This window comes from Microtus oregoni, unplaced genomic scaffold (assembly GCF_018167655.1).
Source record: "Microtus oregoni isolate MIOR12 unplaced genomic scaffold, Mior012 000015F_ref0000493, whole genome shotgun sequence".
In the NCBI taxonomy this organism is placed as follows: Eukaryota; Metazoa; Chordata; class Mammalia; order Rodentia; family Cricetidae; genus Microtus; species Microtus oregoni.
Window position 1 is genome coordinate 13,473,615 of NW_024543074.1, and position 27,053 is coordinate 13,500,667.

The window sequence follows — 27,053 nt, forward strand, 5'->3', positions numbered from 1 at the left end:
AATTCACCTGCGGTCTGGAGGCTGCATCAGCAACTAGCTGACAGGAAGTAGGGAGGAGCCAGGTGGAGAAGGGTTTATAAAGAGGAACAAGAAAAAGCACAAGCTTTCTTGGGAGAGGTGAGAAGGTCAGCTAGCTAGGTGAGCTGCTTGCTACTCAGCCTCTCTGGGAAGTGGAATTCTACCTCAACCCTTGAATCTTGAATTCTTTAGTGGGACAGATTATACTAGTTTTGTTGGTAGTTTTGAAAGAGTCGGTGCCTGAGGGAACAGAATTTCTTCAGGCCTAGGCTCCTGCATCCTAGCCTCTGCTGGCAGTGACAGATCTGTGTTGCTGAGTAGGACAGCTGGAGTTTAAAAGGCAGACAAAGAACTAAGACAACAACAGCCTGTTCCACCGAGTTCAGGGACAGCCAAGGCTACACAGAGAAACCTTGTCTTAAAAAACTAAACAAACAAAAACAAACTCCCCTAACCTCTCTCTTTTCTTGAGACAGGATCATTCTATGTAGCTGTGGTTGTCCTGGAGCTATGTGCACCAGGCTGGCCTATGAACTCACAGAAATCCATCTGTTGTGTCTAACCTCCCACCTTTTTATTATAAAAAAAAAAAGAAATGGGAATGTAATGGTGCGTCCTGTCCCTTTAAGAGACAGCCCCCACCCACTCCTAAGACTAGTTCCTTAGCAACTGAGAAACCCTGTCTCAAAAAACAAACACACAAACAACAAACAAGGGACTGGAAAGGTGGTCCAGCAGCTAAGAGCACTGGCAGTTCTTCCTAAGGTCTTGAGTTCTTTTCAGATCAGGAGTTCTCTGTGCGACACCATGCTGGCCTCGAACTCACTGAGATCTGCCTCCTGAGTGCTGGGATTAAAGCATACTCTACCACGGCCCAGCTAAAGGCTGATTTTTTAATTTGTCCCTCAAGAGTCACATCCCTTAGGCTTTCCTCCCTACTCCTTTGGCATCCTGGAGGCTTTTCTCCCTTACCTGAGTGCTCTGGTTTGAACTAATACCTTTCACTACGGTAGGTTCCCACACTGCCCTATTTTTCTCTTGGTATAGTAATTCCAAGGACAAACAGAACAATAACACACAAATTCTTCTGGGGGAGCTGCTGAGATGGTTCATCTGGGAAGGTCTTGCTACCAAGCCAGGCAACTTGTTTGATTCCAGGAATCCATATGGTAGAAGGAAAGACCTGACTCTCAGAAGTTGTCCTCTGACTCCAACAAGCTCAACAGGAGCTCCATGGCACAGGCGTGCACACATGAGTGCACGTGTGTGTGCTCATTTACACATACACACACAAAACCACAAAACTTTCTTTGTATTCACTATGATTTATCATTCAAAAGCTTCTTTATTTATACAGATTAAAATGTGTTATTTCCAACACTTACACTAAATGTTAGAGCAGTGGGGGAAAATGTTGGGTAGGTACAAGAGAAGTGCCGGCCAACATCCTCTTTTTTTATATTTACTTCCTTCCCTTTTCTGGGAAACCCATATTTGATTCTCTCCTTTACCTCTACCAAAGTACTAGAACCTAAACAGAATTGCCAAGCTATTTTTTTTGTCCAAATGCTCTAATTTTTAGCTTTTTTAAAAAAATATTTATTTATTTACTATGTATACAATATTCTGTCTGTGTGTATGTCAGCAGGCCAGAAGAGGGCACCAGACCTCATTACAGATGGTTGTGAGCCACCATGTGGTTGCCGGGAATAGAACTCAGAACCTTTGGAAGAGCAGGCAATGCTCTTAACCACTGAGCCATCTCTCCAGCCCATAATTTTTAGTTTTTTAGATTTAAAGATTCCAGTGATTTTCTCTGTCTTTACTTCCACTGGAATTAGATGCAAATTATAACACAACCACTGGCTATTTGTAGACAGGAACGTAAGTCTCTGAATTTTTTTTTTAAATATTTATTTATTTATTATGTATACATAATTCTGTCTGTATGCCTGAAGGTCAGAAGAGGGTGCCAGACCTCTTTACAGATGGTTGTGAGCCACCATGTGGTTGCTGGGAATTGAACTCAGGACCTTTGGAAGAACAACCAATGCTCTTAACCACCGAGCCATCTCTCCAGCCCCAAGTCTCTGAATTTTTATATGTGTGTATATATATGTGTGTGTGTAATCACACCATATGTGTATAGGTGCTAGTGGAGATTAGATGGTATCAAATCCCATGGAGCTGAAGTGATAGGCAGCTGCGAGCTGCCAACATGGGTGATAGAAACCGAATTCACATCCTCTGAAAGAGCAGGAAGTGCTTTTAACCATCGAACCATCTCTCTAGGTTCCAGAATGTTTGTTAGGTTGGTTTTGAGTATCAGAATAGTTAATTGGTTTTTGCTGTTTGTTTTTTGAGACAAATTCTCATATAGCACAGGAAGGCCTAGAACTAGATATGTAGCTAAGGATGACTTTGAACTCCTGATCTTCCTACCTTGATGCAGCATGAATAATAAAAATCCAGATACTGGGATTCAACCTGAAAACCAGAAAAGCAAGGCCTCCCAATATCTGTCTCTGGGTTTTTATTATTCGTGATACACCTTGACCCACCATCTGCTGCAGTTTTACTGGTGGGGCATACGCCACAGCAGAATAGTTACTGATCAAGGTTCAGAGTCTAGAAAGGAAAGATAATTAGAAAAAACAAAATATGTCAGATGGTGGTGGCACACGTCTTTGATCCCAGCATTCAGGAGCAGAGGCAGGCAGATCTCTGTGAGTTCGAGGACAGCCTGGTCTACAAAGTGAGTTCCAGGACAGCAAAAGATAGACAGAGAAGCCGGGCAGTGGTAGTGCACGCCTTTAATCTCAGCACTCGGGAGGAAGAGGCAAGCAGATCTCTGTGAGTTCGAGGCCAGCCTGGTCTACAAGAGCTAGTTCCAGGACATGCTCCAAAGCTACAGAGAAACCCTGCCTCGAAAACTTGGAAAAAAAAAGATACACAGAGAAACCCAGTTTTGAAAAATTAAAAAGTGTTGGCATTATATGCATGTTTAAAATAATTAGGATGGTTTTGTAGATAAATCTGAGATGCAGGAATGGATGAAATTAAAAAACTAGAAGTTCACTGGGCAGTGGTGGTGCACACCTTTGATCCCAACACTCAGGAGACAGAGGCAGGCAGATCTCTGTGAGTTTGAGGCCAGCCTAGATTACAAAGCAAGTTGTTTTTTTTTTTTTTTTTTTTTTTTTTTCAAGACAGGGTTTCTCTGTGGTTTTGGTACAAAGCAAGTTTTGTAGGACAGCCAGGAGAAACCCCGTCTCAAAAAACTAAAAAACCAATCAACCAACCAACAAAAAATTCTAGAAGTTCCGTTTAGACTAAAAAAGATGTATGTAAAAGTACAGTATTACATACATGGATAAGAAGGTATGCAATCATGTAAAACACCTTCCTTTAGGGACTGAGACTGGGTGAAGCAGTGAGTTTACATTGTAGACCCTTGAATACCAACTGAAAAGACTTTTGGAGACAAGTTTTCATCATTTAGCCATGGCTGTTCTGGAACTTGGAGTTCTGCATGCCTTTGCCTCTTGAGTGTTGGAGTTAAGGGTGTGTGCTGCCACACTTGGTGGAAAATATTTTTAGAGATGTATTATTTGAATAAAATAGCTTAAAATGATGTAATGCAAATACGATTATAATACAGGTGTCTTCATCCTCAAGTTGTGTAAATTATAAGGTACCAAGTTCATAATGCCGAAATCAATTCACTTACTGGATAATCATACTTCACAGAGCACTGGCCTCTTCTTATGGCAGTTAAATCACTCTAGATTAGGTGTTGGTCTATCCCTTGCTGTTATATTAGTTTACCTCTAGTGTAGGTATGCATCCTTGGCAAGTCCTAAAACGACTCTGACCTCTTCTTATGTCATTTCTCCAGGAATACAAACTAAGGAACATTGTCATTTAGATTGCCCCCTGAGAAGCAAAAATGACATACTAATCTCCCATGCTTTAAATCTTTGTATGGATAACCTTTTCACAGGCATGTAATTACAGCTAAACAAATGGTTTCCCAAGTACAACCTCATGCTTAAAGTGAGGTAGCTGGCCAGCTCTCCAGAGGATTAAGTGAAACTGAAGAAGCTAAATGATTAATAGAATTCTTTCAGCATCATGACAAGTAGACTTTACATTTTCTGCATCATCAAACATAAGTATTGTATCAATTTAAAGTTATAGGGAGATGTTTAACATTTGACTGCATGATTTGTGATACAAAGCAGAGGCTGGTTCTTACCTCAGCTTATCATTTAAAATTCTCATCACACACAGCTATCCTTCTTACTGCTTTCTTCAATAATATGCACAGTTTAACTCAGACAAAGCAGAAATAGTACTTCATACTTTGCTATCTCAATTCCTGATTTTTAGGAGGATTTAATCCATGAAACTCTGTGACAGAATGAAACATTTTTATGTTCCTAGGAGGAAGCCAGGCCTGAAACATAAGAATAAACCCTCTTTTATATATTACAGTGTTTTGAGAGAGGACAGTGCTAAGTAAGCCAAACTGGCCTGGAACTTTGTGATTCTCTTGGCTCTGTGGCCCGGTACTGAGTAGATTATAGGTGCAAGCCACCACTCCCAGGAAATGACAGTCTTGAAAGTTCCTGTGTGATAGCAATACTTTAATAGGTTTTAAATCTAGTCTTCCCTGATATTAGGGTTCAGGCATTCTGCTGGCCCCGTCTCCTGGCAGGATGCACTCAGGCAGCACCCTGGGCAGCCTAGGGTCCAATGGCTGCTATGTTACTATGTAGTCTGTACACAGGTGCAAAGGTCCCTTTAATAGACAAGACCCGCCTAACCACGCTCTCTCTTCCTGTCCTTTCTCTGAAGCAGGTCACCAATGTTTATGTCTTTTCTCTTTCCCTCTCTTTTCCCTTCCCAATAAACTTCCTTCCCATATAAGCTCTGTATGATGGCATGTTTGTCCCCCACCGTAGGATCGAGGTCCTACCTCATGCCACCTATCATTATATCTGTGTCGTGACTGGGGTAGGTCAGTGTTATGTTGGAACCCTAACACCTGATATTTAACACCTGATACTTTTGTGATAATCATCTCAGGAGACAAATTCCAACAGCAGTCCCAGCTTTCAAGCCGGGCAGTGCGAGAAGTGGAGAAAATAATTTATTCAAAATCCACTGTAGCCGGGCAGTGGTGGCGCACACCTTTAATCCCAGCACTCCGGAGTTCGAGACCAGCCTGGTCTACAAGAGCTAGTTCCAAGACAGGCTCCAAAACCACAGAGAAACCCTGTCTCGAAAAAAACCAGAAAAAAAAACATCCACTGTAAATCAACGGGGCAGTTAAACACCCAGGTCCATCCCTCATACTGTGACATCATTTTTACACACTATTTGGAAAAGTAGTTACGCATACTGTATCTCGCATCTAAACTCTACTTTAAAAATAGCTATTTACTTTTAAATTATGTGTGTTGGGGGATATGCACATGGGTGCAGGTATTTAAGGAGGTCAGAGGCATCAGACTCCCAGAGTTACAGGTGGCTGTGAGCCACCTGACATGGGTGCTGGGAATCGAACTCAGGTCCTCTGGAAGAGCAGTGTATACTCTTAACCTCAGAGCCACTGCTCTAGCCCCATTATCTGAAATCTGAATTATCTGAAATTATGTTTCTCACAGCTGAAATCTTGCTTTAGATTTTTTCCTTTAGAATTATTCATAACTCATACTTTGCAGGATGACTGAATTGTTGTGTCTGAAGACACGGAACTGATGACGTGGAAATTAAAGGGTTTGGCTATATCCCCAACCTCCTGATTCATGGGCTTTTAGTAAGACAGCTAATCTCAGGTCTCAAATTATCTGCCTCAGAGAACTGGAAAGGGCAGTGCCGTGATTAAAGCGTCCACGCGGCTGATCTGGTCCACCAGGAAAGGTAAGTAGAGAAACAGCTTTCTCTGGCAGGGCATGTGACAGTCAGCTGGCTCCAGGAACTGAAATTATCTAATTGGCACCTCGAGTCCTCTCTAATCCAAATAGCTATTTTTCAATGTTTCCTTATGGAGAAGCTTCATATTATGACTTTCATGGTGAAGACAGGTACAAACTAGAATTGAAAGGAAGTGGGAATCAGATGCCGGGCGCATGTTTTTCATATCTGTAGGCAGAAGCAGGAGGATAGCCACCAAGTCCCAGCCCAGCCAGCTAGTTACATAAGAACCTACCTCACCCTCCCCAAAAAGGAAATGAAAAAAATTCTATTGTATTTATACACCTCTTTTTGGTTTACTAACATGACATTTGTTTTTTGTTTTTGTCTTTTTGGGACAGAGTTTCTCTGGGTAGCATTGTCCTGGAATTAGCGCTGTAGACCAGGCTGGCTTCGAACTCATAGAGATCCACCTGCCTCTTCCTCCTGAGTGCTGCGATTAAAGCCAACACCTCCTGGCTGGTTTTTTTTTTTTTTTTTTGGTTTTTCGAGACAGGGTTTCTCTGTGGTTTTGGAGCCTGTCCTGGCACTAGCTCTTGTAGACCAGGCTGGTCTCGAACTCCCAGAGATCCGCCTGCATCTGCCTCCCAAGTACTGGGATTAAAGGAGTGCGCCACCACCGCCCGGCCCTCCTGGCTGTTTTTAACATTTTGACTATTGTATATACTAACTATTGCTACAAACGTGAGAGCACAAAGTAGTTCACACACCCCTTTGAAGACATTCTTTGAGAGTACACACTCGGAAGTGGAATTGCCAGACCTTCTGGGAAAACCTAACATGCTACAACACAATGAGACGTTAAGTGAAATAAGGGAGTCATAGTAGAAATGTGGTTCGATTTACAGTGGTTGCCATGAACTGGCGTGAGGAAAGACTAGTATTACTGTTGAGTGAGGAAGTTTCAGTTCTCAGCTAGATGTAGTCCTCAAAAAACTGCTAAGGCTGCAGAACGATGTAAATGTACTCAATGCTACTGAATTCACTCCTTAAAAAAATAAAAATATTCTTTTTAAGCAAGCTACTCTGTCTTGAACTGTCTCATTTCTAGAGGAGGACAATTGTTAGGCTGAAGCCACATAAGAAACTTGAACATGAAGGAGGCAGGGCCGGGTGTGGAGGAGCTCTTTGTAGAACCAGTTAGTACTCGGGAGGCTGAGGCATGCGAATCGCCAAGTTCGAGGCCAGCTTGGGCTACAAAGAATCTAGCACCAGAAACAAAGCCAACCCAGGCAATATACCCAAGGGCGTTTAAAAAATTGGTGTGTGTGTGTGTGCGTGCGTGTGCAGGTCCAGCGGTCTGTGAAAGGAGAACTAAGGCAGCCAGAGAACGAGAGTGGTCCTGAGCACCCCCACCCCAGGGAAGGGGTCAGGACCGCCTGGCCTGCTGGGATTTGGAGTCCAGTGTGCTAACTCTCAGGGTCAAGGGGCTAGGATAGATGCAAGGGGCTGGGGCCTAAGCTCCCAACTTAACAGGCAGAAAAGAAAATAATCAATTTTGTGACAAGATTCCCTGCCATTAGGGCCCCTGAGCACTGCGGGTTCTCCGCCCGCCCGCTCCTTTGTCTCCCGCACCGCTTTCCTCAGACCCCCGCTCCCTAACATTCCGAATCTTCCAAGGTGGGTCTCGGCCACCTCAGCACCAACCGTCGGCGCTCCGGCCCCGCCCGTCGAACGCCAGGACGCGGGGGCGGGCAGAACCGTCCTCGGGCGCCCCGGAAGTCCCTGCCCTGCTCTCCAGCCGAGCGCCGCGGCGGGATGAGAGGCTTACGATTGGCGGGGAGGCGAAGATGACGCGCTACGTGCGGCGGCGCCGCCCCGCCCCTGCGCTCCGGCGCGCTGTTAGCGTGGGGTGGGGCGGAGCGTGGCCCCCGGCGGCCATTACCCGGAACAATCCCGGGTCTCGGGTCAGGTGACCCACGGCGGGGTTGGCGGGAGGGAGGGCCGAGGGGTGGAGACGAGGAGTGAGGCGAGAAGCCGAGGGAGGAGAGAGGAAAGAAGGGCGGAGTAGGAGGGAGGGGAAGGGGGCGGGGTGGGAGCGGGTCACGTGACTCGGCATGGAGGCGGCGGCGGCGATCGGGAGGAGTCGCCGGGGCAGAAGCCGCACTTGTTAGTGTTGGGGGAGGAGGGGTCCGGCGACGCCGACACCGTCAGCCGGCGACGCCGCGAAGAAGGCGTGAGGGGGTGGGGGCGAAACCAGGCTCCGACCCCCGGCCGAGGGGATGAGGGGAGCATGGGCGCCAAGGAGTCACGGATCGGATTCCTCAGCTACGAGGAGGCGCTGAGGAGAGGTGAGGGGGAGGGGTCGGGCGAGCTGCGGGGAGGCCAGTGTCGGGCGCCCGAGGGTGGGTGGCCCGAGGGAGGGGCGGCAGGGCCGGCTGGGGCGTGGGGTGTCTGGCGAGGGACCTGGGGGGGCAGGCGTGGGAATCCTGAGGGCCGGGAGGTGGAGTGGGGAGCGGTGTTTGGGAATTGGGGCGCTTGGGGAGGGGGCGAAGCTTTCTCAGTGACGGGGTACCGGGCGCTGGCTGGCCATTCGATGCACTCTGGTGGCGTTGTTATCTTGACTCGGTTCAGGGAAACCCTGTCCATCGCTTCTGTGATGGTTCAGCCTTTCCTTCCAGGCCCCCTCATCCTTCAGTGCCATTTTCTTATATCACTCCTGCATTTAAAAAAAAAAAATACAAGCCTCCAACAACGTCCTGATCGGGTTCCTAACAGCGTTGGCTGGAGAAGAGAAGGTGGCTGCATTTTGCTCCTGGAAATCCTTTAGAATTAGGGAACGTCTGGTTTTTCCCAGGGTCTGTGCCTCTCTGCCGAGGGCGATGACCATCCTTGTGCCTTTCACCGTTTCAGGGGTTGACTTCGATTAAGAAAGACCTGGAATGAAGTTGTGTTTAAAGGTGACAAGAGATTAGACAGCTGATGTTGCCATAAGACCTTGTCGTAGGTTTTCTCGCCCCGGACATTGATCGGGTTGAGTGCACTTGCTTCCCAGTTCTCACCCCGGCGCTCCCCTGAAATGGCATTCGGAAATCCAGCATTGTGATACTGTGTTACATCTCCCTTCAGACACTGGCCTTGCTGTCAGTCCTCGGCTGCTGCTGCTGCCATTGCCTCTGATTTGCACTGTGTTGTTAACAGCCCCAACCCCCTACCACTTACTCTTGATACTGTTGTCCCTGATCACGAAAGCATACGCTAACTGGAAGTATCTTGCACAGTTTTTATGGCCGGAATGTGACTTAATTTTTCATGGCTGAGATTTGAATGCATGGTTGTGTGGTGCTTGTATTTATTCTCGACCTTTAATGAATTTTCTTGGTAAGAAGTGAAAAACATTAAGCAGATTAGAGGCCAGATATTATTGTTGACAGATTTCTGAGACAAAAAAAAAAAATTCAGCCTTGCGCCAGGTGGTTTTGTAGCTTCAGATAGAAAATGAAAATAGGACGAAAAAGACATTTTAAAGTGAGATCTAGTTCATATATAAAGAAATTTGTGAGTTCACTGGACCCACTACCTAATAAATAGATAATAAGATGCAGAGTTGTAGTTGCATCAGTTTTGGATTGAGCAGAATAGGAAAAGTAAGCCTTTTAGTGGTGCCCTCCTCTCAGCAGCATGGTGATTGTTCTTAAGCACAATCTTAGTTGAACTTTTTCTCCCTGTTTCAATATGAGAAATATTCCAAATTCTTGGTGTATTTTCAACCCTAATAGACCAGTCATTTCCTGAATGCTGTTGAGCTTGACAGGTCTGGGGGCAATTAGACAGTGGCTTACACGGCATGAAATAGGGCACAGTCGAATTGATTTACAGGTTCAGAAGTGTTTCTAAGTTTAAGGGTGTGAATACCAGTGATATACCTGGTATTAAGATATTCTAAAATTAAACTTTATTCCAGCTCTTGCTGTTTTATTTTATATCAAATTAAGATTGTACATTTTTTTTGTTTGTTTTTTGCGACAGGTTTGTTTCTATGTCTAGCCCTGACTGTCTTGGAATTCACTTTGTAGACCAGGCTGGCCTTGAACTCAGATATTCACCTGCCTCTGCCTCCTGCATGCTAGGATTAAAGGTGTGGGCCACTATACCCAGCAAGAGTGTACATTTTATAATATAAATAATACATAATATAACTATATAAATATAGATGAAATTGATACATTTAAAAATGATCTGGTGAAAGGCTTTCATTTAATTTGTTATGAAGCATGTCTGAAAGTTTAAAATGCATATTTAAATAACATGTATGTATTAAAGTCTTATTTGAATGTGTTTGTTTTTGTCAGTTTTGCTACAGGGGTATTAAACCAAAAGAGGAGCAAGTTGATAAAGTGGTTTCTATGTGTAAACAGGGCATGTTTAAAACAGGCAACTTTTAAACATGATACTTTTCACTCAAATTCAATGTCACACTTCAATTTAACTACAGAATGGGTTGAGAACCTTTTGGGGGACACCTAAATAAATAGGTACTAATACCTGTATTAGTTTTATTTATCTGTTTACTTTGTATGAGGTGAGATGGATCGGATAGGATTTGACAAGTAAAAAAAAAAACAAAACATCTTGATCCAGGCGGTAGTGGTCCGAGCCTTTCCCACCACTCCAGAGGCAGAGGCCGTGAATCTCTGTGAATTCAAGGCCAGCCTCCTTTACAAGTCAAGTTCCATAGAGAAACTCTATTTTGAAAAATTGGAAAAAAACAAGAAACAGTACAAAAAAGCCAGAAAAAAAGAATAGAAAAAAATGAACTTGAGAGAACTATTTGACCCTTTGACTTTAAATGATTGAGCTCTATTTACTGCTTATTTATAATTACACAGCATTAAAAAGTCTGATGTATTACTACAAATAAAAAATTGCAGTTTATGTAGCAAAGTAGGATCTTGAAATATAATATTACAGGGAGAGAGGGAAAGGCAGAAATGATATAAATACAGTAGAAATACTAAAAAATTAAAATTTAAAAAGTGATATAAAGACAATAATAAGAAATGGTGGCGTACACTATTAATCCCAGCACTCGGAAGGCAGAGGCAGGCGGATCTCTGTGAGTTCAAAGCCAGCCTGGTCTACAAAGCGAGTTCCTGGACAGCCAGAGCCACAAAGAGAAACCCTGGCTCAAAAAAAAAAAAAAAAAAAAAAAAAAAAGAGCAGTGTTAGTGACAGATAACACTGGACCTGAGTGAAAGGGTGATCTAGTTTATGTCTGAGGCACTAGAAATTAGGATGATTTTTGGGTTCATATCCTATTTTGGTTAGACTGCCCGTTATTTTAACTTTTACTTTTCTGAATGTATGTAGCTTTAAACATTTTGGGGAAGATGTATTAGTGGTACTTTTTTTTTTTTTCCTTTTTTGGCTTGTATTGTAAATACTTTGAGTAATATACAAGGGACTTGACTTTTTATTAAGATATTTGTGTTATATTTTTTGTCTGTATTTGCTAGCCATAGTGTGTATGTGGAGGTCATAGGACAGGTTTTTTTGTTTTCCTAGACGAGGTTTCTCTATATAACAGTCATGGCTGTGTCTCCCTGTAGACCAGCCTGGCTTTGAAATCACAGAGACACGCCTGTCTCTGCCTCCCACGTGCTGAGGTTAAAGGCTTTCACCACCACCACCCAGTCACAGGTAAGTTTTTGACTCAGGAGTCAGTTCCCATTCAACCTTATGGATCCCCGGGATTGAACTCAGGTTATCAAGTTGGCAGTGAGCATCTTTACTCTCTGATCCATTTTATAGGCCTAACTTGACTTTTTAAAAAAATATTATTACTAAACTTAAAGAATGCATATGTTTGTCTAGGGAACTATGCCTGTTTTCATGGATACTGAGAATTTTAATAGCTTTGTTTGCCATCTCTTTATTTTACCATGTTTTATCAGTTTGTAACTTTTGTGTGTTGTGTTTGTGTATGTGTGTAGTTTTTTAGACAGGACCTCATTTTGTAGCCCTTGTTCTCCTAGAACTCACTATATAGACCATGCTGGCCTTAAACTCATAGATTGCCTCTGTCTGAGCTGGGATTATAGGTGTCTCCCAACAGGCCTGGTTATAGCCTGTATATATTCTGTGTGTTTTTGTGCACATGCTCACCTGTTCTCACATGAGTACACACATAACATGTACACCTTTGCACTCGCATGGATTGACTAGAGGACAATCTCAGGTGTGAATCTTCCTCAGATGCCATTCACTTTTTTCTGTCTTTCAGTAGTTTGGGGCTCAATGATTAGGCCAGTTATCAAAAGTCCCAACAGGTGGTGGTCCATGCTTTTAATCCCAGCACTTGGGAGGCAGAGACAGGTGGATCTCTGTGAGTTCAAGGCCAACCTGGTCTACAAAGTGAATTCCAGGACAGGCTCCAAAACTATAGCATTTGCCACTTGGGCTATCTTCCTAACCCTTGAAACATGGGTGTGTGTGTATATACAAGATACATGTATACATTTTATTATTTTGTTTGTATAATAGTATAATAATATAAACACACACACATATATTTTAAAGACGGTCTCTATGTAACCCTTACTGTCCTGGAACTTACTATATAGACCAAGCTAGCCTCAAACTCAGAGATAACCACTTGCTTCTTCTAAGTTCTGAGATTAAAGGTGAAGCTTGTATATTCGGTAAAATGTGTTCTAAGTACTCAGAACACATTTAAAACTCATTGGATGAGGATTGGCATAGTGGCACATGGCTAATCTCAGAATTCAAGAGGCAGAAACAGGCAGATCTCTGAGTTTGAGGCCAACTGGTCTACATAGTGAGTTCTAAGCCAGCCAGGGCTTCTTCAAGTGAGACCCTATCTCAAAGAAAAGTTGAGTGTCAAATATTTCAGTATTCAAAGAAAAATTAAACATTGTCTCTAATTATTTCTTCTCTGTACCTCCTTTCTTTCATCTTTGTAGAAAGAGGATTATGTTTTCTTCCCCTTTTAATCAAGAATTGACAGATTTAAAATGTTCCTGACTGTATAGTATATTAATTTCTCAATCTTTTTTTCTTGGATCTAGGACCTTGTGCATCTAGGTCAGGTTCTACCCCTTAACTACTTTATTTATTTATTTATTTTTGGATTTTCAAGACAGGGTTTCTCCGTAGCTTTCGGTTCCTGTCCTGGAACTAGCTCTTGTAGACCAGGCTGGCCTCGAACTCACAGAGACCCGCCTGCCTCTGCCTCCAGAGTGCTGGGATTAAAGGCGTGCGCCACCACCGCCCGGCCCTTAGCTACTTTCTAACTGTCTCTTTTGATACAGAGTCAATGTAGTGCAGGCTGGACTTGAATTTGTCATGTAATCAACACTGGCCTTTAGCTTTTCGTATTCCTGCCTCAACCTCCTAAAGTGCTGGGATTACAGGTAGGTTTCTGTCCCACCCGGTCCTGCAGCTGCTTTCAGTCCCAAGGAAACACAGAAGTCTACATTAATCATAAATTGGTTGGCCTATTAGCTCAGACTTATTAACTCTTTTTTTTTTTTTTTTAAAGACAGGGTTTCTCCGTAGCTTTGCAGCCTATCCTGGAACTTGCTTTTGTAAACTAGGCTAGCCTCGAACTCACAGAGATCCACCTGCTTCTGCCTCCTGAGTGCTGGGATTAAAGGTGTGCCCCACCACTGCTCGACCTTATTAATTCTTATAACTTACATTAGCCAATAATTCTTGTCTGTGTTAGTCATGTGGCTCGGTATCTTTTATTAGTAAGGTGTTCTCATTTTGCTTCCTCTGCATCTGGATCATGACTGCAGACTAACTCCTTCTTCCCAGCCTCTACTTCCTGCCTGGCTACTGGCCTATCAGCATTTTACTAAAATACAAGTAACAAATCATTACAGGGTACAAGATCATTGTCCCTCAGCAACTACACAGCTGAGGGTTTTTTTTTAATAGCAATTTATGAATGTTATTTATTTATGATTTTTAAGGATTTGTTTATTTAAGTATACAGTGTTCTTACCTGTATGAGGGCACAAGATCTCTTTATAGATGGTTGTGTGAGCCACCATGTAGTTGCTGGGAATTGAACTCAGGACCTCTGGAAGAGCAGCCACTGCTCTTAACCTCTGATCCATCTCTCCAGGCCCAAGGTCATTTATTTTTTAAATACTTTTGAAGCAGGGTTTCTTTTTGTAGCCCTGACTGTCCTAGAACTCACTCTAGACCAGACTCCCCTTGAACTCAGGGATCTGCTTTCCTCTGCCTCCCCATGTGCTGAGAGTAAAAGCATGAGCAAACACTGCCTGACTTGTGTATGGTTTTTTTTTTTTTGGTTTTTGTTGCCAGGTTTCTCTGTGTAGCCTTGGCTGTCCTGGAATTCTCTCTGTAGACCAGGTTGGCCTCAAACTCACAGAGATATTCCTTCCTTTGCCTCCCAAGTGCTGGGATTAAAGGTGTGCTCCACCACTGCCTGGTTTAAATGTTTTTAGTTGAAATAGAATTAGATCATTTTCCTCCCTCCCTTTACTCCCTCTAGCCCCTCCCATGTCCTCCTCACTTTTAACTTGATAGTCTCTTATTACTATTATTAGTATATGTGGTGTGTATATGCATGTGTATGAACAAATGTATATCCTGCTGGATCTGTTTTTTTGTTTGTGTATTGTTTCAGAGCTGACCACTCTTCTTTGAACCAGTAAAGGGGTTTATCCCCGGCAGAAGCTAATTCTTGTCCCAGCAATTATTGGTTTTTAGGAAAGACTGTTTCACAGCCGACTTGCTGGTATTTTTTTTTTTTTTTTTTTTTTTTTTTTTTTGGTTTTTCGAGACAGGGTTTCTCTGTAGCTTTGGTGCCTGTCCTGGAACTAGCTCTTGTAGACCAGGCTGGCCTTGAACTCCCAGAGATCCGCCTGCCTCTGCCTCCCGAGTGCTGGGGTTAAAGACGTGCGCCACCACCACCCGGCTTGCTGGTACTTTTGTGCTTACAGTCTTTCCATTCCCTCTTCCTTGATGGTCCCTGAGCCATGGATGCAGAAGCTGTGATGCATACATTGGGGATGGACTCCCCATAATCTGTTGATCTCTGTATTGTGTTTATTTGTGGTTACTGTGATAGTCTCCATTTGCTTCTTTGATGGAGGTGTGTTAGCTACACTTATCTAGGAAAGGTGGCTCAGCACAGTCATATTTTAGTGTTCCCTTGCTCATTCATTCAATTTTATTCTTTTTTAAGCTCTAACTAGAAATAAAGCATAGAGAAAACAGCTAACTAAGTCACTCTCTGATGGATCAAATAGCCTAGGTCCGTAATTTTCACTAAAATGGATATGTAAAATATCCATAAGGATTGGGAATAAAATGTCAGAACCTTGTTGGGCATGATCGTGCACCCCTTTAATACCAGCACTGAGGAGGCAGAAGTAGGCAAATCTCTGTAAGTTTGAGGCCAGCCTGGTCTACAGAGTGAGCTTCAGGACAGCCAGGGCTACAGAGAAATCCTATCTCAAAAACAAAAAACAAAAACAAAAGAGCACTGAACTTTCATCACCTGAACATGTTAAATTCATTAGTAAACTCTTGGTGTTTGTGTAACCTGTAAAAGAAAAAATAGTGTAATTTTAAATTTGTGTGCTTATATGCATTATCTAAGTACTTACAGAGGCAAATCTTCTCCCTTTACAGTTTTTTTTTACCTTTGGGGTGTGTGAGTGACAAAGAGGAGATAAAGTCACTGATGAATTCTGGAGTTTAGAGCATGAACAGAGTGATGTGACGTCCCATTTACCAAACTGGACAGTTGTTTGTTTTCTGTTATTCATTGTCTGTCTTTGAGTTTAGTGAGCTTTGCAGTGAAAGCTTGATTTTTAGTGATGGGAAATTTAGAGTTGGACTATGATGCCTGACCAATAGCTAGGCACTATCTAAGGAGAAGGGGAGGTTTGTTTTTTTTTGTTTTGTTTTGTGAGTCAGTCCTCTTGTTGATCAGGCTGACCTTGAACTCAAAGACGTCCCCCTGCTTCTGCCTCCTGAGTGCTGGAATTAAAGATGTGCACCACCACCACTTAGCAAGAAAGGAAGATATTTGGCACTTGATTATATACTAGATCAAGAGAAGTTAGGGAATTTATAATTATTATTTTGAAGTAACCATAAAAATCTGCTATCACTTTAGAAGTAGAGATAAGGGCTGACAGTTTGGAAGTTGTAATATTAAGTAGCTGCAATGGTCAAGGGATTTTCCTTGTAGATTAGAAGTTGATCATTTGAATGCCAGGTGTGGTGGTACAGGCCTATAATAACACTGAGGAGGCTAGGGCAGAAGGTGGTACCAAGTTCAAGGTAAGCTTGGCTCATATAACAACAACAGTTTAGTGATTTATAATGGTATTTAAAAGACAAGATGGAACTGACAATTTTTTTAAATATTGTATCTAAGAAGCATGACTTCTCTGTGCTTCTGCTTTTGACATTTGGGCCTCTGGTATTTGTGTGTAGATTGAGGTATTACATTCCTTTCCTGAGTGCCAATCAGTGTGGGCATTTTCAGTTAGTGGTAGGTAGTTAATTATTGACGCAGAAGCCTGATAAAACTGGGCTCTTTAGTATGTACTATTATAGTTAGAGGCATAAATGTCCTAAGACCGGTGTGTTCAAAATAACTAGCAGTCAAGCCCTGCTCTTAACACCTTTTTTTAAAAATTAGGATTTAATAATCACTAACATGAAACTTCTAAGCTCACTAGTGGTTTTATGTAAAATGTTTCTTGGGATCCTGGATACTAAATTGCTTTTAAACACAATCAAACTAAAAGGAGGTTTTACAGTGGAGGCTTTATAGTTTCTTTTCCATTTCCATAAAGAAGGTTATTATCCAATTATATTTGTGAAAAAGCTTTTTAATTCTATTTTTTGTGGTGTGTTAAGGATTGTGCTTGACCTTTTGCATCTGGGCAAGTGCTCAATCACTGAGTTATATCCCGGAACTTGCTTTTTGAAACAGGTTCTCACTAAGTTGCTAGGGCTGCCTTTGAAATTTCTGTCCTCTTGCATGAACCTTCTTAGGTATCATATTACTGCCATGTGTCATGATGTCAGACAGAATAAGCCTTTTAATATTCACTGTGGTTAACTTTTGATAATGAAGTTTGAAAGGTTCTGGAGAAATTTCCTTTGTAGGAAGGATTCTTTTATTAAAATAGGCCTCTTTTAGTTTAACCCATGACAATAAATGACACCACTGTCCCCACCCTGTTGTTTATGGCCAAAATATAGACACCTTCATCCTTAGTTCCTTCCTGCTCACGTTGCTCGTTTGACGTCCTGTTTAATTTTTGCCAGCTATCCTACTCTTACCTCTGCTCTAGTCCCATCTTACATTATCTCTCCCTAAAGTTGCACAGGAGCCATTGTGATCTTAAAATCCAAGTCTTCTAATTCCTTCTATCCTACCATTTTTTTTAAAGATAGGTCCTACTATATATCCCCATTTTGAATTCTGCTTCAGTACTGGGATTGTAGTCCTGCACCACAATGCCAGGTCATAAACCCTTTATTTAAAGCCTCTTCGTTATTACTTTAGGGGAAGATTTTACCCCTTATAATCTTCAAGGCCCCAAATTATTTTTCTTGAAACTCCTACCTATTCATATCCTTCCCCATTTATTTATTTATTTATTTATTTATTTATTTATTTATTTAGGCAGTCTCACTTTGTAGCCCTGGCTGGTCTGGAACTCTTATAGTAGGCTGACCTTGAACTCCTGGAGATCTGCTTACCTCAGCCTCCTGCGTGCTGGGAGGATGTGCACTGCCACTCTTGGTCCCACTACTTTCCCTTTCATCTATAAGCACTATCACACAGTTTTCTTTTTGTTCCTAGAACACAGTTCTGGCTTGCTGCCTTTGCATTTGTCACTGTCAGATAGGAAAGGCTGTTTACTTTCGTAATTGTTATTTGTTTGTTTTGAAATAGGGCCTCAAGTCACTCAAAATGGCCTCCTTTGGACTCCTGATGCACCTTCTCCCGTTTTGAAAAAAAAATGAGAATTCTTCTGGGTTGTTTGTTTTTGTTTCTTTAAGACAGTCACTTTTTTCTATGTAGCCCTAGCTGTTCTTTATGTAGACCAGGCTGACCCTGAACCCAGATATATCTGTTTCTGCTGGGATTAAAGGAATTTTTTAAAAAGGGTTATTTAGTTTATGTATATAAATGTTATGTCTGCATGTACATGTATCTGCATACTAGAAGAGGTTATCTGATTCCATGAAACTGCAGTTATAGATGATTGTCAGCCACCGTATGTGTGCTGGGAATTGAACTTAGGACCTATGAAAGTGAGAAGTCAGTATTCTTAATCAATGCTTTCCAGCACAGGCATTTCTTTTTTTGACACAAGTTCTTGCTATGTGTAGCTCATGCTGTCTAACTGCCTCAACTTTCTGAGTGCTAGGATTATAGGCATGCATTACCATGCTCAGAATCACCAATATTTTTAACAACTTTATTTCTTAATTTGATCCTTGCCTTTGTAATTTATTTTTTAAAATTTATTTTTCTATTATGTGCATTGGTGTTTTGTCTGCATGTAAGTCTGTGTGAAGGTGTTAGATCCTGGAGTTACAGACAGTAGTAAACTGCCATATGGGTGTTGGGAATTATTGAACATGGGTCCTCTGAAAGAACAGTCAGTGCTTTTAACCGCTGAACCATCTCTCCAGCCCACCCTTGAAATTCAAAATGATATATTTATTGTGCTGCTGCCCCTTTCCCTATTTAAGGTTTATTTATTGGCATCTAACTATTGTAAAGATCAGCCATTGTACTGTATCACTCTCTCAGATTCTTTCTATCCTCCCATTTTTGTCATCTTTATATTGTAATTTTTGTTAGATCAGTGTTCTCATTTACGTAAGTGGGCCTTTATAAATGTTCTCCAGAGTTAAACAGTTTAACATGCAGTATTACTTTTTCTTCATACTTAATTTCCTTTTTATTTTTATTGAGCTATACATTTTTCTCCGCTCCCCTCCTTTCCTCTGCTCTTCTCCTCTACCCTCCCCCGTGACTCCCAAGCTCCCAATTTACTCAGGAGATCTTGTATTTTTCTCCTTCCTATGTAGATCCAGCTATGTCTCTCTTAGGCTCCTTCTTTGTTATCTAGGTTCTCTGGGGTTATGGCCTGTAGGCTACGTTTTATTTGCTTTATGTCTAAAAGCCATTTATGAGTGAGTACATATTATATTTGTCTTTCTGTGTCTGGGTTATCTCACTCAACGTAGTTTTTTCTAGATCCATCCATTTGCCTACAAATTTCAAGATGTTATTATGTTTTTTTTTACTGCTGTGTAGTATTCCATTGTGTAAATGTACCACATTTTCTTTATGAGGGGCATCTAGGTTGTTTCCAGGTTCTGATTATTACAAATAATGCTGCTATGAACCTTAATTTCCTTTTAAATACTTCCTTAAGTAATTGCCTTGTTTTTTCTTTCCTTTTTTTTTAATTTTTTTAACTTTGTGGCTGGAGAGACAGCCGTGGGTGCTGGGAACCGAACTCTTATATTTTTGGTTGTGAGCCTAGCCTTTAACGGCTGAGCCATCTCTCCAGCCCAGCCTTGTTTTTTCTTTGAAGTTTCTCTTTACTATAATTCAATCCTTCCCAAATTCCCATTCTTTCCACATGTTCACTGGGTTCATCATCAGTGACAAATTGACAATACCTTTCTTGTAACCAGTGGCCTGCTCCCAAGTATTCCATATTCCAAATGTCTTTATTCTGGGAGTATAGCTACTGTGCCATCCTGGGGGTCTTCCTTCACCAAATTCCTGGAGTTTCTCTCTACTGTCTTTAGAGTTATAGTTCCTGTTTTGTGTATCATTTGTTAATTCTTTCTTGATGCATTCAATGGTAGAGTTTTTTGTTTTTCTTCGAGGCATGGTTTCTCTGTGTAGCCCTGACAGTCCTGGAACTCTAGACCAGTCTGGCCTTAAATTTACAGATATTTGCCTGCCTCTACCTCCCAAGTTCTGAGATTAAAGGCTTGCACTACCACTGCCTGGCTAGAGCTTCATAGCTTTCTAAAAAAGATGTGTAGAAGATAAAGCTTTTTTGTTTTTAATGTGTATGGATGTCTTGCCTACATGTATGCCTGTGAGCTATGTGTGTACCTGGTGTACATTAAAACCAAAGAGGATGTTCAATCTCCCGTGACTGGAATTACACACAGTTGTGAGCCACCATGTGGGTGCTGGGAATTGAACCCTGGACCTCTGCAAGAGCAGCCAGTGTTCTTAATCTCTGAATCATTTTTCCAATCCCAAGAGGTAAGGTTTTATGCTGTTTTGTTGTTGTTTTGTGACCTGCCTGGGACCATATTCCCTGTCCCAATAAAAAACAAGACAAAACTCCCCCTTCTCCCAAAAAGAGAGCCTGCTGAGGCAGAGGCAGGTGAATCTCTGTGAGTTCAAGGCCAGCCTGATTTATAAAAGCTAGTTCCAGGACCGGTTCCAAAACTATAGAGAAACCCTGTCTTGAAAAGCAAACAAACAAACCAAAAGACTTGTATTTACTTTTGTGAATGCATACATATGATAGCATCTAGCCTTTATCTTTAATTTTTCATGAATTCTGAAATTTAGCCATTAATTCAATTGTTGTAAGCCTCTATATGTTACTATTGTAGAGATTATATGAAGTTAAAAGAATTTTTTTTTTTTTGTTTTCGTTTTGGTTTTGGTTTGCTCTTCGAGATAGAGTTTCTCTGTGTAACAGTCCTGGATGTCCTAGAAATCACTCTTTAGACCAGGCTGACCTCGAATTTATAGAGATCTGCCTGCCTCTTCCTCCTGAGTGCTGGGATTAAAACTGTACCACTACGCCTGGCTAAGAGGAGTTCTCCAGGTTTGGTGGTAAGTATTTGAAATTACAGTATTGGGAAGCTGAGACAGGTAGATCTAGTGTTTGAGGGAAGCCTGGGCCACATAGTTAGACTCTATCTCAACCACCACCAACAAAATGGGGCCATGAAATGATTCTTTGGGAAAAGCACCTGCTGCCAAGCCCGAAGATCTGAGTTTGTTCACTGGTTCTGAAGCATGATTATTAAAAACTCAGACAGATTTTGGGGTTCAACTTGAAGGTCAGAAAAGCGAAACAGCCAGCCACTGGCTCTTACCTCAGTCTGAAATAGCAATCCTGCCTCCAGCAAACCTCAGAATGAGACTGTGTGTGAGAGCTGTCTCCTACTGTTTTATATTCCTCTCTAGGGCTGGGATTAAAGGCGTGCACCACTACCGCCTGGTTTCTCTGGCAAACTAGTGTGGATACTGGGATTAAAGGTGTGTGTCACCACTGCCTGGTCTGATGGCTGACCAGTGGGAATGTTTTACCCTCTGGTCTTCACTACAAGGACCCACACAGTGGAGTGAGAGAACTGACTCTCTAAAATTGTCCTCTGATGTCTACATATTTGCTATAGCACACAATATACAAAACAAGTAAAATGTAGTGATTAAAATTATTTATATTATGTAGGCAGTTATTGATTTGCATACTAGTATGGTATTGTATAAGGCCTTTCTTACAATAATTATTATAGTTATAATTATAATGTTTATTGATTATATTATAGTGATTATTATAAAGTTATAATAATGAGAAAAATGCTATTATCCTATATTGACTTCTGAAAGTTTTTAAAAGCATTAAGAGTGGTTGCAAATGTATAGGAAAATTAATTTTACAAAGACCCTTTTTTTAGGAAAATTAATTTTAAAAAATATTTTTAGAGTATACTGTACTTGAAAATAATCAGAAAAATGTTTTATTACTTAAAAAATCTGTTGAGGGGCTGGAGAGATGGCTCAGTGGTTAAGAGCTCTGGCTGCTCTACCAGACGTCCTGAGTTCGGTTCCCAGCAACCACATGGTGGCTCACAACCATCTGTAATGAGATCTGGTGCCCTCTTCTGGCCTGCAGGCATACATGCAGGTGGGACACTGTATACATGCCTGGAATTGACTGTATATTCTAGGCTGTCCTGGAACACATAATAGTATCTTTCATTTTCCCTAGTACTGAAACTATGAGCTACTATACCTGGCTTGTGTTTGTCTAAATAATTTTTTTTTTTTTGGTTTTTCGAGACAGGGTTTCTCTGTGGCTTTGTCTTGATGAATTACCATGCACCTTCCTATATTTGGATTAGCTTCTAAGATTAATTTTTCTATTTTTATTTTATGTGTATGGATGCTTTGTTTGCATGTGTGTATGTGCACCACATGTGTGCCTGATGCCTGAGGAGGCTAGAAGAAGGTGTCAACAACACCTTACCTAGAACTGGAGTTACAGATAGTTTTGGGTGCTGGGAATCAAACCGGTTCCTCTAGAAGAGCAGCCAGTACTCTTAATCACTGAGCCATCTCTCTAGTTCCAAACACCTTAGATTGTCTTATTTTTATTTCAGTGTTGCAAAATACTTATGAGAGTTCCTTTAATGTCATTTGTGCCAGCATTGCCATCTCTGTCACCTTAATTCTCTTTCCCACCTTCCGTTTGCTCTAACCACAGATTTCACTTAGTTCAAGATTACCTTTCATTAAGTTCCTCCGACTGTGTACTAATAGCCTCTCAAAAGGCAGCAATTTGGCATTCTTAAGCTCAGTTATTTTTTCCAAATCTCTCTTCTTTATAATCAATCCAAGCTGATTACTATCAGTTTCTTGGCTGCATTTTTATTATTTGTTGGGCTGTCCTCTTTATTTTTTATTTTAAAATTATATTTATTTGTGTTTGCTACCTGTACATGTATGGGATACAGAGGACAGCTTGCAGGAATCAGTTCTTTTCTTCTACCACCCACTGATTAATACTTGCCCTCCACTGTGATTTTTTTTTTTTTGGTTTTTCTTTTTTTTTTTAAATATTTATTTATTTATTTATTAAGTATACAATATTCTGTCTGTGTGTATGTCTGCAGGCCAGAAGAGGGCACCAGACCTCTTTACAGATGGTTGTGAGCCACCATGTGGTTGCCGGGAATTGAACTCAGGACCTTTGGAAGAGCAGGCAATGCTCTTAACCACTGAGCCATCTCTCCAGCCCCCTTTTTTGGTTTTTCGAGACAGGGTTTCTCTGTGGCTTTGGAGCCTGTCCTGGTACTAGCTCTGTAGACCAGGCTGGTCTTGAACTCACAGAGATCCGCCTGCCTCTGCCTCCCGAGTGCTGGGATTAAAGGCGTGCGCCACCATCGCCCGGCTTCCACTGTGATTTTTTAGGTAGAGTTTCTTACTGACCATTTGTCTTCATCTCCTCAGTGATGAGTTTATAAGCCTATGCCATCCCATGCACTGGGCTTTTTATCATGGGCTCTGGGAATTGAACTCAGGTCCTCATACTTGCTAACAAGCATATTCCTGACTGAATTCCGCTCCCCTCACCTTTTTTTTTTTTAATAAAAAAGTTTTTGTTTTTTTCACTTGTGTATTTGGTAGGTTTATTTGTTTTTTTTTATTATTATTATGTATACAATATTCTGTCTATGTGTATGCCTGCAGGCCAGAAGAGGGCACCAGACCCCATTACAGATGGTTGTGAGCCACCATGTGGTTGCTGGGAATTGAACTCAGGACCTTTGGAAGAGCAGGCAATGCTCTTAACCTCTGAGCCATCTCTCCAGCCCCTGTTTCGGTTTTTTGTTGTTGTTGTTATTTCAGTGGGATTGTATCACCTTTGTAAAATTATTGAGACTTAGGTTTTTTGTTTGTTTCAGTGTCTCCTATGTATCCTTGGCTGTCTTGGAACTCACTGTATAGACTGGGTTGGCTTCTAACTCACAGAGATCTTCCTGCTCCTGCCTTTTGAGTGCTGAGATTGAAGTTGTATGCCACCACCCCTGCTGGATTTAGATTTTTGTTTGTTTTTGTTTTGTTTTTCGAGACTAGTTTCTCTCCAGTTCAGTAGAGCAGGCTGGCCTTGAATTCACAGAGATCCACCTGTCTCTGCCTCTCAATTGCTGGCTTAAAGACGTGCGCCACCACCACCTGGCTTGAATTTAGATTTTTTAAAGATAGTTTAATTTTATTTTATGTGTATTGGTGTTTTGCCTACATGTATGTCTATGTGAGGGTGTCAGATTTTGTAGTTCCAGACAGTTATGAGCTGTCTTGCGGGTGCTGGGATTTGAACTCAGCTCCTCGGGAAGAACAGCTGGTGCTCTTAATTAACCACTGAGCCATCTCTGCAGTCCCGGTCTTAGAATTTTTAAGGTTATCTTTTTCTCAGGTTAATAATTGAATGCTTTATATGTGAACTTACTAATTATATTTTTAAATATAAATCAAAAACTTCAAAATTTAAAACATTCTTTTCAATCTGAGTTTATAGAACTATTTAATAGTTCTTTCATTAGTGTATTAAGGATTTACTGAGGGATGTAAGGTATTTTAAACTTATCCTTAAGGAATTCAAAATATTCTCATAAAGATCTGGAAAATGCTATGCTAATCTTCATTCTTCAGAGAAGTCAGAGAGTTTATTTTTTATTTTTTGAGAGTTTATTTTTAAACATTTTAGTTTTTTTGTAATAAAGTCTCTAATGTAGCTCTGGCAGTCCTGGAATCAGCTCTGTAGAACACTCTGGCCTTGAACTCAGTTTACCTTTCTCTGTCTCCTGAATGCTGCAATTAAAAGCATATGCTCCAAAACACTGTTTTTAAAATTGCATTTTGTTTCTTTCATGTATGTGGATGGATGTGTGTATTTGTGTATAGCACATGTTTAACTGTCAGAGGACAACTTGTTTGGGATTCAGTTTTCTGCTTCATACCATGTGGGTTCTGGACATTAAACTCAAGGTTCTCAGGTTTGGCAATAGATGTCTTTCCCCACAGGGCTGTCTTGATGGCTCTAAATACTTTCATTCAGCATTTTTTTTTAAAGAATAATAATAATAATAAAAAGACACAAATTGTACCAACTTCAAAAAAATTTTTCTTTTTCTTTCTTTTCTTCTTCTTCTTTTTTTTTTTTTTTTTTTTTTGGTTTTTCGAGACAGGGTTTCTCTGTAGCTTTGGTGCCTGTCCTGGAACTAGCTCTTGTAGTAGAGATCCGCCTGCCTCTGCCTCCCGAGTGCTGGGATTAAAGGCGTGCACCACCACCGCCCGGCTTATTTTTTATTTTTTGAGGCAGGGTTTCTCTGTAGCTTTTGAAGCCTGTCCTGGAACTAGTTCTTGTTGACCAGGCTGGCCTCAAACTCAGAGATCCGCCTGCCTCTGCCTCCCAAGTGCTGGGTGGGATTAAAGGCATGTGCCACCACTGCCCATCAAAAGATTTGTTAAATGAGGTCTAGCAGGATGGTTCTGTGGTTAAAAGTATAGCAGTGCATGCTGGGGGACCTGAGTTCTAGCTTTATAATCCATGTAAAGTGGAAGAGAAAATCTTCCTTGACATTTTCCAGTCCCTTCTGAGGAGACTATTATGTATTTTCATAGTTGAACTTTGATATTTGATATTGCTTCTTTTCGGATTTAGGTATTTTCTGTTGACTTATCACTTAGAAGCATGCAAATATAGCTTTCATTTCTCTTTACTCTGTGCTCCTTCCCTTCTTTTCCCTACTACTTCATTCTAACAATAGTGACATGGTAGTTAAATGTTTTTACCTTATGACTTTGTGTATGGTATATGTATATGTGATTCACTCCAAAGTTAAGTAGCAAGCAGTGATTACTTTTTAGGTCATCTTTTCCCTGGAACTAATATTTGTTGTGATTTTATTTGCTTTGGTTTGGTATTCTTTTAAACTTAAAATTTGTTAACTTGCTCATGACTCCTTGATTCGAGGCTGCCAGATGTTCCCAAGCCCAGTGGGTTTCTCATGATTTAGAATCCCAGCATTTAGGAGTTAGGCAGGAGTTTGAGACCTTCTTGCCAGCTTGGTTTACATAGCCAATTCTAGGCCAGTCAAAGCTGTATAAGAAGACTTTGTCTCAAAAAACAAAAACAACTCCCCCCCTTGCCGGGCGGTGGTGGCGCACGCCTTTAATCCCAGCACTTGGGAGGCAGAGACAGGCTGATCTCTGTGAGTTCGAGACCAGCCTGGTCTACAAGAGCTAGTTCCAGGACAGGCTCCAAAACCACAGAGAAACCCTGTCTCGAAAAACCAAAACCAAAAAAAAAAAAAAAAAAAAAAAAACAAAACAAAACCTCAAAACCCTCTAATAAACACCTGCTCATAAAAACTTTATTTATTTTTATGTGCATTGGTGGTTTGCCTGCATGTATCTCTGTGTAAGGGTGTTGGATCCCCTAGAACTGGAATTACAGACAGTTGTGAGCTGTCACATGGATGCTGGAAATTGAACCTGGGTTCTCTGGAACAGCAGCCAGTGCTTTTAACTGCTGAGCCATCTCTCCAGCCCCTACATACTAGTTCTTATTATCCAACATATATTCTGTGACATTTTGTTTCTTATTTGAGATAGGATCTTATATAGTTCAGGCTAGCCTGGAACTTAACGTGGTTGAGAAAGGCTATGAATTTCTAATCTTCCTGGCTCCATCTCTAAAATACTGATAGGTGTCTGTCACCAGATCTAGATATAAATTGTTTATATATATATATAGTTTTGCATCAGAAACTTGTTTTTCTCAGAGAAACTTGACATTGCATAACCTGATGTCCATACTTCCTTATTTTAATTTTGTTCTGCTTTGGTTGTTTGTTGAAGTATTTATGCTCTTTTACTTTATTTAAATTTTTTTTTTTTAAAGGCATGGTATAACTGTGTAGCACTGACTGTCTTGGAGCTTGCTATGTAGAGCAGGTCAGCCTCAAAGAGCTCCTTCTGCCTCTTGAGTGCTGGGATTAAAGCCTTGTGCCCTTACTCTCAGGTTGTTTATACACTTTTGCTTTTGTGTAATAGATCTTCAGAATGTTGCCATCCTGAGGTTGTGTGTAGGTATGAGGAAATTGTTGACAAGAACAACATTGTTTCTGTAGCAAAGACTGCCAGTCACTAGACTTATTGATGGCAAGATTTAGTTCTTGATTTTTTTCTTTATTAAGCCATGTGTGGTTTTGTTCTTTCTTGTTTTGATCTGCTT

General features: G+C 41.2%; 1 protein-coding gene across 4 annotated transcripts in view; it reads left to right on the forward strand.

Annotated features, from left to right (window-relative positions):
• The first annotated feature begins 8,069 nt into the window (after nucleotides 1–8,069).
• The window catches only part of Usp32 (ubiquitin specific peptidase 32), a 134,074-nt gene continuing 115,090 nt past the window's right edge, over nucleotides 8,070–27,053 (forward strand). For all 4 annotated transcript variants that reach the window (XM_041664340.1, XM_041664341.1, XM_041664342.1 and 1 more), the window contains exon 1: nucleotides 8,070–8,291. In XM_041664340.1, the coding sequence (XP_041520274.1) occupies nucleotides 8,234–8,291 (58 nt within the window). In that variant the 5' untranslated portion in view covers nucleotides 8,070–8,233. The remainder of the gene's footprint in view (nucleotides 8,292–27,053) is intronic.